The sequence below is a fragment of the Phalacrocorax aristotelis genome, chromosome 16 (assembly GCF_949628215.1).
Source record: "Phalacrocorax aristotelis chromosome 16, bGulAri2.1, whole genome shotgun sequence".
Taxonomy (NCBI): domain Eukaryota; kingdom Metazoa; phylum Chordata; class Aves; order Suliformes; family Phalacrocoracidae; genus Phalacrocorax; species Phalacrocorax aristotelis.
The window spans coordinates 6,209,906-6,224,362 of NC_134291.1; the positions used below are offsets into that span (position 1 = coordinate 6,209,906).

At 41.0% G+C, this 14,457-nt stretch overlaps 1 protein-coding gene across 2 annotated transcripts in view; it reads left to right on the forward strand.

Moving 5' to 3' along the window:
- The window catches only part of RPTOR (regulatory associated protein of MTOR complex 1), a 166,393-nt gene that overhangs the window by 43,030 nt on the left and 108,906 nt on the right, over positions 1-14,457 (forward strand). For both annotated transcript variants that reach the window (XM_075111716.1, XM_075111715.1), the window contains exons 4-5: positions 1,820-1,978; positions 8,460-8,606. In XM_075111716.1, the coding sequence (XP_074967817.1) occupies positions 1,820-1,978; positions 8,460-8,606 (306 nt within the window). The remainder of the gene's footprint in view (positions 1-1,819; positions 1,979-8,459; positions 8,607-14,457) is intronic.

Below are 14,457 nucleotides of genomic sequence, written 5' to 3' on the forward strand. Positions count from 1 at the left end.
GGCTTTCAATAGCAGACTTTTGTAGAGGAATGTATATGGTTGTCCTGCTCTTAAACTCGGTTCTTTATTTCAATACATTGGCTTTAATTTTTTTAAGCCATTGTGATTCCGGATTCTCAGTCCCCTGTGCAGGTCTGGAGAAGAGAGGAAGAAGCAGGCTTTTATCTTTCAAAGGGCAGTTGAAAGACTTTTTATTATTATTTGGCCTTGCTTCAAAAAAAATGCACTTTTGAGTATGACAAGCTAGCTACTACATAGGCATCTTGAACTTAGCTGAGTAACAATGTTTTTGAAGTATTGGGGCTTTTTAACTGGTGGGATTTTTTTCTCAAACATAGAAATGTGCTCTGATTTATGCGCTTGTAGAGCTGTATAGCTAGGAACAATAATGTAGTGTCCGCACCAAAAGTTGCGATGATAACAAATATCACATTCTTCCAAAAGCAAGGGTCGGTTGCCAAGGGCTCTTGTTCAGTTTTCCCTCGTCTTACTCAGCTGTGTGAATATCAAATTTCTGGGACCTTTGTGCACTTTTATCTTGAGAATGTTGTTGTTTTATGGCATAAGCTGTTTGAGGTGAGGTTATGAAATAGTGTTATATTCATAACCCTTCTGTAGGGAGGGGGGTGCAGTACAGTCTGGAGTAACCTGGTGCCTGATCTTAACAGCTAATAGTTAATGAGTTAATTTAAAAGTATGTTAGTGTTATGCTAGATTGCTTTGATTTTTTTTCCTGTTTATATCTATCACTGAACGTTGAATAAAATTGTCGTGTACTTGCTGCTTGCACATTTATTCATTTTTCTGTAATTCTGTAGGTTTCTGTAGTCTCTTACAGTATCTGCAGGTAACTGGTCTACTTTTAAAATTGGTGTGCATTTAGTCAGCAGTCTCCTGTGTGCCTCTTATATGTGAAGAGCAGACAAGAGCTATTGAGCCACAGCTGCATTTATGGCCTGGTGGGACCAGTAGTGGTGATGAGCTGCTGGATCTGCAAGTTCAAAGCAAGCATGTTACTGAAAACGAGTGTGGCCATAGTGTACGAAGCGTAGCTGCGAGAAGTTGGCTGTGTTTCATTTTGAAGACAAATTTTTTGCCATAAAACTTTTCACTGTCTGCTGTGGGTCCATCTAGAAAAGGCAAGACTCCATCTAGGTTTAACATATTTGCAGAGGTGTTGGCCAGCCTTCTTATATGTCTGTCTTATTAATAAAAGAGGACCTAACTAGTCAGGGCTAAGGAAAAAGATGAAGCTGCTGCTATTCTTATTCCTATTCCATGAAGGAACTTCTCCTCTACCCTTCACTCTGGTATTTTCATTCCTTTTAAGGCTTGAAGCAAGAGCTGTGTCCCTTTTCCAGATGGGAGGGAAGTAATGTTTCAGTATGAGATTTGAGGTTTACAGAATATCTGTTCTCTACTATTTTCCATCCTTAAGAGGAAATTTTGTCCAGTTGGAGATGTACAGGGTATGAATTTGAGGATTAGAGAATTGTGCGGGGTTATGTTTGAGGCTGGCTAATGTTGAAAACATGTTTGACCTTCCTAAGGCATTTTGAATGTTAGTAATCCCCAGGTGAAACGGATCGGAGTTCAGAGACGTGATAAGCTCAGTCAAACCTCTGTTGTTAGTATATGTGCAACCCCACACCCCAAGAGCAGACAGATTTTGTTTATTCAGCTCTACAGTAAGTGTTTTATATTTTCTTTTTCCAATATAACCAGTTTATAGAAATGCTTCTATCTTAACTAGGTGCCTGCATCTTAAATAGATTTGTTTTTACACTTAAAATTATTATCTTACATTTTATGTTACTAGGCCAGGTACAAGCAGAGTCTTGATCCTACGGTGGATGAAGTTAAGAAACTGTGTACATCTCTGCGTCGAAACGCCAAGGAAGAGCGGGTACTTTTCCACTACAATGGACATGGCGTCCCCAGGCCAACAGTAAATGGGGAGATCTGGGTCTTCAATAAGGTGCGTCTTTGCAAAACAGTGCTGAACAGCTGAATCTTTTTCACTGCTGTGTAAATTACTGAAGTGCTCTGTTAGAGAATGGAATTTTCGGATTTAAAATGTCTTCACAGGTATTTGTTTGGTTCTCTGCTGACAGCTGTTTCCTTTCTTTGTGTTCTTGAAGTTCTGTGAGACCAAGTAACATGTCCCTCACCTCACAGCATGGCAGGAGGGTCTTCTCAGATGCACTGAAGATTATTGCAAAACACCAAAAAGCCAGCTACTTCCACTTGCTTCAGCTGCTTTTCAGAGCTAGCACCCCAGCTCTGTCATGTCTGGAACAAACAGTAAGGCTCCCCGATGGGCTTGGCTTTGCTGCCTTATGTCACTGATTATTAAGTTTTCACCATGAAGTTTATGCTTAAAATGTCTACAAACTCTGAACAGCCATTGTTCAACCTACCTAGAGATAGTGCATGAGGACAATAAACCATACGGCCAGCCCTGCCTCCAGAGCACAGAGTACTGAAGAGCCTCTGAGTGCAATGTAATATATTGAGTTTTTAAGCACTTGTGTTGTTACTCTTTAGCCATAGTTTGTAGCCATGGTTTGTACAGCCATGCAATCACATGCAACACCCTTTGACTCCAAGTGGGACCTAAATGTACTTTGCTTTCCCTTTACTTAAGCTATTCAGTGTCTGTTAAGGGTAACTGATGTTTGGAGTCTTAGGAAACTGAGAGATACTGCTTGTAGCAGAAAAGTGCATTCAGCTGAGACAGGACTTGCATTCATTATTATAGACATGCTCCTGTTTTATTTTGAGGGCTTCTTTTCTCATACTTCACATGCATATTTTTATAATTGAATGAGCATTCACTGGTAGTTTGAAAGAGCGGGGTAGAAGGGAAGGGGCGAAAGCACAAGAGGGCATCGCTTTATTCTTGTGCAGCTATATTGGAGACATGATTAGTGTTCAGACCAATAAACAATTAGTCTGAATGCTATGTCATTTTGAAGCTGAATTTGGTGTTTAAGAACAAATAGGACTGACCAGCATCTTACTTAACAGCCAATGGATAATAAATAAGCCGGAAAGAATTCTGGGCAGGCTGTCGCACATGGAAGAAGAGGAAATAACTGCTCAATGAAGTTGTGTGTTATGCCAAATGCTTTATTAAGAGCTTACTGGGTATTTGCCAGTTTGCCTGCAGTATCGGCTGGGCTAATGTGGTGTGGATGCCACTGGCGATTAGGTGCTGAGGTCTCTCTGACTTATCTTGTGGACTGTGGAAAAAAAAATTGATTGTCATAGAGATTGATGGGGAAAGTTGAAACTTAATAATTTTTGCAGCATGTTATCAAATATTGGCTTTTTTGGAAAGGAGGGGTCAGGAGTAGAACTTTTAAACAAAGGATTAAATTTAAGGAAATACTGGGGAGGGGGGTGAGGGAAATGTGTGGAGAATAAGCAGTGTTTAGAAATGAGTCCTAAGGAATTCAGTCTGGGATCTAAGCAGAGGACGTAATGAGGCTCACTATTATAGCCTTTTTGGATTGAAATAGTAGAGGTACTGAAATTTGACTGTGCTGACATTTTAAAATTAGATTTAAAAGGCTCATGCCTGCACGTAGTGCCTCAGTTATAAGAGCATGAAGGCAGAGCTGAAAGGGACCTTGAAATCATCCAAGCGAGGGGCCAGGTGTGAAACAGACCTCGCTGGTGGATGTGGCGTGTTACAGCCTGACCTGTGTTTGTTCAAAGGAAATAAAATGTGCTGGATTTATGGACTTTCCTTGGGGCCAGGTTGAGCATCTTTCCCCTGTTCCCAGAACCTGAAGTATCAGGCTGTGTGGTTCTGGTGGGGCATCAGACTGTTAGCAAGGTTTTAGTGCAGTTGCTGCAGGAGAGCAGACGACAGCGGGGCAAATAGGAGCTGCAGCATCTGTTTTAATTTGAGGATGGGAGACAACAATGAATTTCAAGAATCTGACCAGACCTTTCATTATGCTTTTGTTCTTGGTCTGTAGATGCTCATTTTCCCTTTCCTTTTTTTTTTTTTTCCTTTCCATTAAATTGGTGTACAGCCATTACAGGGCTGATGACGCAGGTGATGACAGAGAGGACTTCTCCCGCTGCCTTCTGTGCACTCCTGCAGCCCAGCCTGGATGCAGCTAACCCGTACAGCTCTGCCAACTTGTGCTAGAACTAACTAGCTGTGTTAGTGCCTAGTGCCTTATGGCTGCCAGAGCCTTCTGGGATGCACAGACTAAGAGACCTAATGCCTCTTCTTTTCGGCCTGTTTACTGTGAGGGGTAAGAAGTGAAAACAGCTCTGCAGTGCTGTTGGTAGCTACCACCAGCGAACCTGGAAACTTAGAGAACCTTAGTACCTGTTCAATTTTTTTCTTTTTCACATTTTCCTAGTGTCGCATTTAAATCTCTCAACATGTGCCAGCAGGCTGTCAGAGACAGCAAACAGATGTGGTGGTGTAGGAGCATTTTGTAATGATGCTGGAGAAAGTTCATGTAGTATTAGATCTTCATTAATATCTTCCCCTTAATTTCTCAAGAGTTGGTATTTTAAAATTAATTTAGACCTCTGCCCTTGCACAGTTGGTGCTTTGTCTGAACTCCAATTTCAGAGTAATATAAGGAGAATGCTTTTCTTCTATGTTTATTTATCTGCTCTTCTGAAAAACTGTCTGCTTCTGTTACTGATTGAATTAGTTGACAAAGGGCCTGGCAGATGGGCCGACATGTTCTTGAAGGTGTCCCAGGAACACCTGGGTGGGGAGCCCTGCTCCGCCTCTGCCGTTGCTCCGGCGGTGGGGTTGTGGCGCTGCCAGAGCATTAGCAGGTTGTCTCCCTGCCCTGTCGGAGGAGACCCCTGATTCTGCAGCTGATCCCTGTGCACCCTAAGAAGCCTTCCTCACACGGCAGGAGTGTATTCAGGAGAGATTAAGCATGGTATATTCTGATATGTAGATTAAAAAAGATAAAAACCTTCAGGAAGTCTCATGTAGCCTAGGTCACTTCAGCTGCACATCTCAGACACTTTGCTCAGTTAAACAGCGTTCAAATGCTACCGCAACGGTGTGTGAAAGAGGAAACAGGACGGTACAATTTGGGTAAGGCACTTGAAAAGCTAATAGCTAAACTAACTTGGTCTTTAAAAACCAAACTGCCTTTTCTCCTACAGTTTTTCCTTGAGTTTAATTTTTTATAGATTTTGACAAGTTGTGCTTGCTGTAGTATAAATACCTTTGTGGTTACCTTCACCTTTCAGGCTTCACCTATGAAGCAAGCCTTTCCTTTTGATATCTAATCTAGCCTGACAGATGAGGAGGACAGTAGTAAATAAGTAATCTAATACTCATCTGCATTCACTTTATTAGAATTTAAATCTGACCTTCTGTATACACTGTGTAGAAAAGAAGGCAGTGGTGAGGAGTGCCTCTGGCTGCATTGCTGTGCGGCGCAGGGTGCGAGTGCAGGGAGGTGCCAGCTCCTCTTCCCCGCGCCCTTCCTCCTCCCCTCAATTGCTTCAGCTCGGTAACTTCGTGGGGTCAGAGAGAGCATTGAGGGAAGCAGAAAGTATTTTGGGTTGTAATTCCTTTTTCCTAGCTTTTAATCACAGCTGCTCAGCAAATGCAGTGCTACTCCAAGGCAGCACGTGAAGGCATTTATAGTGCTTTAGCTTGTTAATTTTTGCTTTGAGCTTGACAGACAGAATGTTCCTGAACTCTTTCAGTTAGAGAGATAATAAGGTGTATAGAAAGAACTGGGGATGGATTCCTGTAGGTTCATTGCCACAAGGTTCATTTCTTGAGATTTCTGAGGGATTCCACGAAGTTCAGAAATTCCAGGAGAGAAGCTGAACACGGCAACCTTCTGAGGAAGCTTTTTAGCTTTAGAGAAATCTCTTTAGAGAATACTCTTCAAGTGTTGGTTCATCTTTGATAGGAAATGGAAAGAGAAATTGTACCATACTTTGGAAGGAATGATTATTTTAAAATGTCCATTTTCCTGGGTCTATTTTGTCTTACTGTTGTACAAAAAGACCTGAAATATGTGCGTTGTCAGAAGCAAAATCTGCTGCTTATGTGAGAATATGAAACACAAAATGTGCATCATCAATGTGTTCCTATTAAGTCCTTTGGAAACTATTTACATATCACTCATCCTGTTCACAGCTCTGCTGAAATAGCCTCTATTTGGCCACAGGGCCAGAAGCTGCAGTCCTCCTCTGTGCTGTAGAAGATTGCCATGGCTTCTTGTTTCAACTGGCTGCTCTTGTTGATGCACGTTACAAGCCAGTACTTAATTAAGGAACTGTACATTATTTTACCGTAGGCTTCCTGCTCTGGCTTGCTGTACAGTATTGGCGTACAAAGGAAGGGTGGATACGGTCCTTGTGAACCAGTAAATTTCACATTATCTGGCGTTTTGCCAGATTTTGAAGATGCAATAACACGCTTTTGGTGTATTTATTGTGAGTGCTGTTGTATTAATGAGGAGCAATGTTCTCTTTCTAATTTTGCTTCCTACTATTTTCTGAGAAATCCCAACAGGGTTTCAAAAAGATAAAAACCGAAAACCCCTGACTTAACTGTGTTTATTCTGAAATTCGGAGGAACGTCACTGTGAAATCTGAAGAACATTGTTTCTAAAATATTTTTAAGTTGTTCATTAAGCAATTGGTTATGAAATTTGTTCAAAATCAGTTTCTAGTGTAGTTGTTTGTTGTGTCATTCCTTTACACAGTCACAGAAGGGACATTGGGAGTTGTGTTAACTGAGCAGAAACTTTCTTGCTAAAAACCAAAGTCAGTACTGAGAACAAAACATACAGACAAGTTCTTTCATACTCGCAGCCCCAGCATGGCAGAGGCAAGATGATCAAGCATCAAAAGATCACCCTGAGCAACCATGCTAGAAAACTATTATTTAGCACCCCTTTTTTATTCAAACTATCTCATTTACATATCATTAGCAAATTTTATGTTATATATGACCCCCACAGTAAAATTGGAACATAAAATTCTTCTGTATGAAATACCACAGTATTAATCAGAGCTATAATCCAATCTTAACTGTAGCAATATGCAGTATAAATATAAAGTTGAAACAATGCATGCCCATAAAATCTCATCGATTATATGTGTCAAAGCAGGTTTTAAATATGTAACTTACCATGATCGGAATGTGCTTAAACTGAGTGGTGTCCTTAGAAAAGGTCAGTGGCAGGGGTGAGTTGTTCTTGTATCATTCTATCCTGCAACAATTTGGAAAGCTCCTAACTCCCTAAAACTTTGGCTTTTATAAACCATTTTTTCCTATTAATTTTAATGAAACAACCAAAACTGTTATATATGAACAAGACTGGATTATGAAATGACTACCATTTCCTACCTTATCTAACATATGGTTTATGACCACTTCTGTCTTTATATACACTGATACGTGTCCTTGAAAATTTGATTTTTGTAAAAGTTTACTGGTTTTATTACAGCTATTTTAAGTCTCTTGAATTTAAATGGGAGTTATGATCCCATCCATCATTCTGCTGATGTTAATAGGAACAGCACAGCTTTTACTGTAGATCTTGGGCAGAGTTCAATGCTGTACGAACATGAGCAGGTTGCCCTCTGGCTGCAGATGGGAAGGATTATGCAGTCAGCCGCTCTGTGTTTGGTAGGGACTCTTTTCAGGCTCAAATGGCAGAAATTTGCTTTGGCTTATATTTTTGGTTCTGCCACTTAGTTTAGGGTGTGGCCCTTGATAGCTAGTTCTAAATGTCTGATTTTTTTGATTCTCCTTTTACTTTAAGAAGCTCTTGCCTCCAGTTATATGTGTGTGTGTGTGTGTGTGGGGGGGGTTAAGGTGGAAGAGAAGGAACAAAATACTTCATATTTACAGAAACTAAATTTTTGGTACTTCACTTCGATGAAGGAAGGCTTTGTTGGTGTTAATTTTATTGGATAATTCTGAAAGTTGCACAGAAGTTAAAGGGTGTAATAAAATTATGAAGCATCTCATTAAACTAGCATGGTGTAGCTGCTGATGGGCTACATAGTCTTAATTATCAATCGTGATTTATTGATGGAGTTTTCAGTTTGAGATGGTTGATATTGAATTAAAGACAGCTGGTTTACATCCTTTATCGGTATTGCAGAAATCTGAGGTAAAATTGGACTATTAAGTGCTGGTTGGGGTTTTTAGCACATACCAGAGCACTCTGAGTTTTACAATTTTAGTTTAAGGTTTAGCATTTTACCGCAGTAAAATCTACTTGTCATTTGTGTTGGAGCTGGGTTCATAGTCCTCATGATTAGTAGACGTTGATTGGTATTTGTATTGATTAATATGCCCAGTGTTCAATGTAGGCTTTATTTTGTGATTTTAGAATTGGAATTTTTTTGTGTCTATTATCTCACCAATGAAAATTCTGTTAATTCTTTGCCTCTAACTCAAGTGTGTGTTCTTTTTCTTCTTGTAGAACTATACTCAGTATATTCCTCTATCCATATATGACCTGCAAACTTGGATGGGCAGTCCTTCCATTTTCGTCTATGATTGCTCTAATGCCGGCCTTATTGTCAAGTCGTTCAAACAATTTGCACTACAGAGGGAGCAAGAGTTGGAGGTGAGATCATAGTCTACTGCAAAGGTTTCATTTGTGTTTGTGCTGCAAGGTTGAGTTTAAGCTGGCTTTACTATATACAGCTGAAAAATGTGTTTAAAACTATGTTTGAAAGGAAATTCATTTGCAAATAATTTTGCCACTCCAGTCTTTCTGGTTCAGTTTGCTCTCCTATTAAACTTGGACTAATTTTTAATACAACCACTAATTAAATGGTAACATTAATAGAATCAATTTGTGCCTTAATAGTCTTTTCTGCTGAGATAAATGCTGAGGTGAACTAGACATATTTATTTTAATTGTAAAAGCCTAGTATCTGGGTATGAATTTGGATGTACTTGGCTTTGTGCTGTTGAACTGAATGCAAAAAAGCAAAATAAAATAAAATAAACCTGATACACAGAGGGATTGTCACTGGTGGTTTCAGTTTAACAGACTGCTTAAGTTGACATGTTTCTAAGGAAGAGCTGTCTTTCATTGCAAATGTAGTTACTAATAAATGTACTGAAGTACATCTGAAATGTAAAATGGAAAATAAGTCAGGATTCTTTGTGCAGCAACTTGGGATGGCAAGACTCCCCATTGCCAGAAGTTCCTGCTACCTTTAGCTTACATAGAAACGACATTTTTTTTAAAGGTTAACTTCTTCCATTTTCACAGTTCTAAGACATTGTTTTTAACCCAAACAAAAAAACCAACAAAACCAACTTCAAGGCAGGAGTAGTAATTAATCGGGCAACTGACTGTCACAAATACAACCTTCAGGCAGATATTAATAATATCCCTGCCTCTAAATCTTTTTATTCTAAATTCCCGTTTTTTGGAGATGCTTTTGTGGTGACTCTTGGCAAGTGGAAATTGCAGTCTAATAGCTTGAGATATGCGGATTGTTTCATTTTTTTCTTCTCTTCAGCTAGTGATAATGCCATCTTCATAGTGCCAATCTTCCCAAAGTCTGTGGCTTGGGAAGAATATGAAACTGCAAGACATAGATCAGTAGTATTGGTAATAGCTTGCTTTTGAAGGTTACCATCTTTTTAAGTCAAGGAAGATGTCTGGTGGTCATATTCTGTTCTCCTTTGTCAAGTTTCCCTATTAGCCTGCGACTTCACTGTGATATATTTTGGAGCCTTTCTCTTTTGTTTTTACAATGCACCCTTCTGGATTTTTGTTTTGTTTTCTCATTCTGTTCCTAAGCAGGTTAAAAATGAGCTTAACTTTACCTCCTTCCCTTTCCCTCCTTTCTTAATGAATTTCTTTTTTTCTTGGCTCTTGCTGAGCTCAAGAATGACTTTGAAGCTGTTTTGGAAGGAAGGCAGCCGCAGGTGTCTCTGTTGGTTTCTGCTGTGTGACAGATAAATTGCTCAGGTGAAGCTTGTGCAGGAAAAGCTCCTCTCTGTGAGAGAGACAAACCAGACTGTCTGCAGACAAGGAGGGTTGGTTACAATGAGAAAGATGAGCACAAGTAATTATGTCAGTCTTTATTTTGACAAAAATATTACATTTCATTTGCTCTTTTTATTTTGCAAAATATGTGAGATTACATAGGAAAACGGCTTTAGTATTTCTTCTCAGGGCTCAGTTTTGGGGCCAGTCTTGTTCAATATCTTTATTAATGATCTGGATGAGGGGATCGAGTCACCCTCAGTAAGTTTGCAGATGACACCAAGTTGGGCGGGAGTGTCGATCGGCTCGAGGGCAGGAGGGCTCTGCGGAGGGACCTGGACAGGCTGCATCATTGGGCCGAGGCCAATTGTGTGAGGTTTAACAAGGCCAAGTGCCGGGTCCTGCCCTTGGGTCACACCAACCCCAGGCAACGCCCCAGGCCTGGGGCAGAGGGGCTGGGAAGTGCCCGGCAGAGAAGGCCCTGGGGGTGCTGGCTGACAGCCGGCTGGGCATGAGCCAGCAGTGCCCGGGTGGCCAAGGAGGCCACCAGCCCCCGGGCTTGTGTCAGCACTGGGGTGGCCAGCAGGGGCAGGGCAGGGATGGGGCCCCTGTGCTCGGCCCTGGGGAGGCCCCACCTCGAATGCTGGGCTCAGGTTTGGGCCCCTCGGGACAAGAAGGGCCTTGAGGGGCTGGAGCGTGTCCAGAGAAGGGCAGCGGGGCTGGGGCAGGGTCTGGAGCACAAGTGTGCTGGGGGGCGGCTGAGGGGGCTGGGGGGGTTTAGCCTGGAGAAGGGGAGGCTGAGGGGAGCCCTTCTTGCTCTCTGCAGCTGCCTGAGAGGGGCTGGAGTGAGGGGGGGGCTGGTCTCTGCTCCCAGGGCACCAGTGACAGGACGAGAGGAAACGGCCTCAAGCTGCATGAGGGGAGGCTTAGACTGGATATTAGGAGAAATCTCTTTACAGAAGGAGTGGTCAGGCATTGGAACGGGCTGCCCAGAGAGGTGGGGGAGTCTGGGGGTGTTCAAAAAAATGTGTAGGTGTGGCACTTCAGGGCATGGTTTAGGAGGCCTGGGGGTGTTGGGTTGATGGTTGGACTTGATCCTAGAGGTCTTTTCCAACCTTAATGATTCTGTGATTCTGTGATTGTCTTTGCAACACAGGTTAAAACTACCAGTTAGTTTGATTATGAAAATACTTCCAGGATTATATGTCAGCTTTCAATTCTGTATCTTTAGATTTCATTTGCTACTGAAGTCTTAATGAGGTAACTGCTTATGATTAAGAGAAAGCAGAAGACTTGATAACAGAAATAGAAACGTGCTTAGTGTCATACAAGGCATGGATGAGAATTCATTGGGAAAACTACAAACTACTGAATTGTTCGAATTCATGAAAAGTCAAGTAAAGCTGGAAGCAGGTACTCAGAGGGGCTGCTAGAATGATCAAGATAATTATTAGCCTGTCTTACTGAAAGGAGATTAGAGGAGTTTGCCATTCTCTTAATCTGACAGAGTGAAGGCTGAGAGATGCCATGGTCGTTTAATTTTTTTTTTTGGTGTCCTTTTTGCTTGGATAGCACAGAGCACTGGCCAGGTGCCATCAGACTATACATAGTTCCACCAGAAATGTAAAAATTAATAACAACGTAGTTAGATGTATGTTTGCAACCCCATTATATTTGGTTTCCATTGTTCATGAAATATAAAGGCTGGTACTCTTTCTTAATGTAAAATCTAAATCTTGTTCAGTCTCCAAAGAGAGGAAGCACAAAAAGAAATTATAACATGGGAGTGATAGAGAAGCGTTAACTGCTTTTCTAAGATACCTGAGAAAAGAAAACGGTGCAGCACTGCATGGTACTTTGTGTTCTCTAAAGAGCTGCCTCCAGAATAGCACTTGAGTAGTAAATACTTTTTTTTTTTCCACTTTTGTTAGTAAATAAAGCATGGCTAATGTGTGTGAGTGGAAAACTGTGCAGATAAAGTAGTACATCAATTTCAGTAAGAAGGTGACTTTGCGTACCAGAGGCGGGAATCTGTCGTACCTGATCCCGATGGACAGATTGCAATTAAAAACAGTTTTTATCTTTGGCAGGGCTGCTTATGTGAGGGAGGTGAGGGTGAAGGCAGAAGATCTAGCTCTGAAGACTCCAGAGCCAGTTCATCTGTAACTGGTTTTTGGTGGGATGGGGAATGGGCAGATGTGGAGGTAATTTTGTCATTTGATTATAGCTCTGTATTGTGTTCGTGTAGGGCAGCAGTTAAGCAAATAAAGTCTACCAATCCCCATCATTCCTAATGTGTCACAGTGTTTCCAAACTTCAAGTTGGATGCTATTGATAAAGGGACTGGCAGTGTCCCTGGACTGTGGTAGGATTGATCGTTTCAGAAAAATATCTCTGAATTGTTTTAATTTCCAAGTGGATGAGCAGTTAAGCTAAGGATTTGGTTGACTATCTAGCTAAACAAAAGTACATATTTTGCAGATAAGAAACATCCATTTAGCAGCACGGTGTGGTTGTCATGTGGCACAGTATTAACTGTTATAAATTAGTTTAAAAGTTTATTTTTCCAGTTGATACTGCCTTTATTTGTTTTGGTTTCCTCCTGATATTTGTATTAGAAAGCTCTTGTTTTCCTTCCCCAAAAGACATTTTTCAGACCTGGAAATTGACCCCAGCTTTTAGACACTGAAATTCCTGATGTTGCTTTCCTGATTAGTGTCCTGTTTGGCATCACTAAGCGCGGTAGCAGTAAGGCCAGCGTGAATATTGGTGGCAGAAGAGGGTACAGGGGACACTTGGCAGGCACTTGACCTCATGCAGGTGAAACGGTGTCTGCAGAGCAGGCAATAACCTGCTTAGAAAACACCTTGCTGCGCCTGCCTTGGAGCCCTGAGCTCTGCTTGTAACTTGTAGTGGAAGTGATGGCACTGGGTGCTCTTCATCACCTAATTAGCTAGCTCTGATGAGTCTGTGAGCGATATAAATACACCGTAATTCTGGACAATTAAGCAGGCACTTTAAGTGTGCTGGGCTAGCAATGATAAAAGAGTAGGCTAGTTATTTCTGAGTAATTTTCTGTGTAATTGTGACATTGTGCTTCCTCTGACTCATACTTATTTCATGCAGCAAAGGTCTGCTGTCTTAAGGCCACATTTGAGATGTACAGCAGTAAAGGCTGAGATATGTCTCCTAGATGTGTGCTTTGCTGCATGAGATACAACTTATTGATTTTCAACTTTATTGTTTGAATTTTTCAACAGCTTACCTTACAGCTGCATACTACCTTGTTTTTGTTCTTTGTGTAGGAATTCAGTGTTGTGGTGGGAGTGCCTGTTTCTCCCCTTCAGTAGGGTATATGACTAGTCCTCGCTGGAGCTGAAGAACTCGTAGTTTTTACTTTTCCACCTTCAACATTAATTCTAAAAAAATTAACAACAGCACAGCAGAATGTTATCTGGCATTACCATCATGTCTGGGGGGAGAATTTTTCTAATCTACCATCTGTTGGGAGAGAGGAACATCTCCTTTTCTGTAGTTGCATTAATATCTTCCACAAGGGAAGAGGATTCTCGCAGCAGGAATTGTGTGAAGCTGGCAGGTCTGGCCAGCAGTGGAAATAACAGCTCCTAGTTTCTGTCTTGGGGCAGAGTTCCTCCCAGGTTCGCCTTGAACATGTCTGTTAATACAAAGAGGGTTGTTTTTCTATCAAGTGCTTGTTCCTCAGTCTAATTATACATATACATAAATGTTTTTGGTAACACTGGTTTAAAATACACATATTGTTTCCCCCTCTGTTAATTACAGGTGGAAATACTTGCAAATCTGTTAGCTCTTCCTCCGGATACACTGAGCACTTGCAAGTAGCAAACCTGCGTGCTCCTTAGTTTGGGCGGCTATAATTTGTTTTCAGAACAAATCAATTACCGCCACGTTATGATGGCATATTTCAGTATAATTAATAAATTAACATTACCACTATTATTTTGTCTGAAAGGCTGTGGATTGTCAGTTGCCCTGAAATAACAATAAGTAACACCATAAGTACTCTGTTGATAGTAAGGAATTGTTACTTAACGAAGTTTACGCAGGAAAATAGGCATCACTTTGCTTTGAGACTGTTTCTGCTGAAAGAAGCTGAGTTAGTTATGGCCTGCTGCAAGGTCTACATCTGATTGCTTACAGACCCCTAAAAAAGGGCAGCTAAAGACTGTAGATAAATGCTCATTGACAATTTCGATAACCTTTCATATACGGTAACTTTACGTAGTTTATTTAATATTCTTACAGTTGTGAATGGGTACATTTTTGCGAGCGTATGATTTTTAATCTTTCTTTAGTCTTCCACTTATTCCATCTCTTGCCCTAATAAAAAGTTATATTTTTGAGGGAACCAAGCACTCTAGAAAGTCTGTCTTCAGTGGATATTCTAAGGATGCAAAAATAAATGTTCATAGTGGGCTTTACTCAA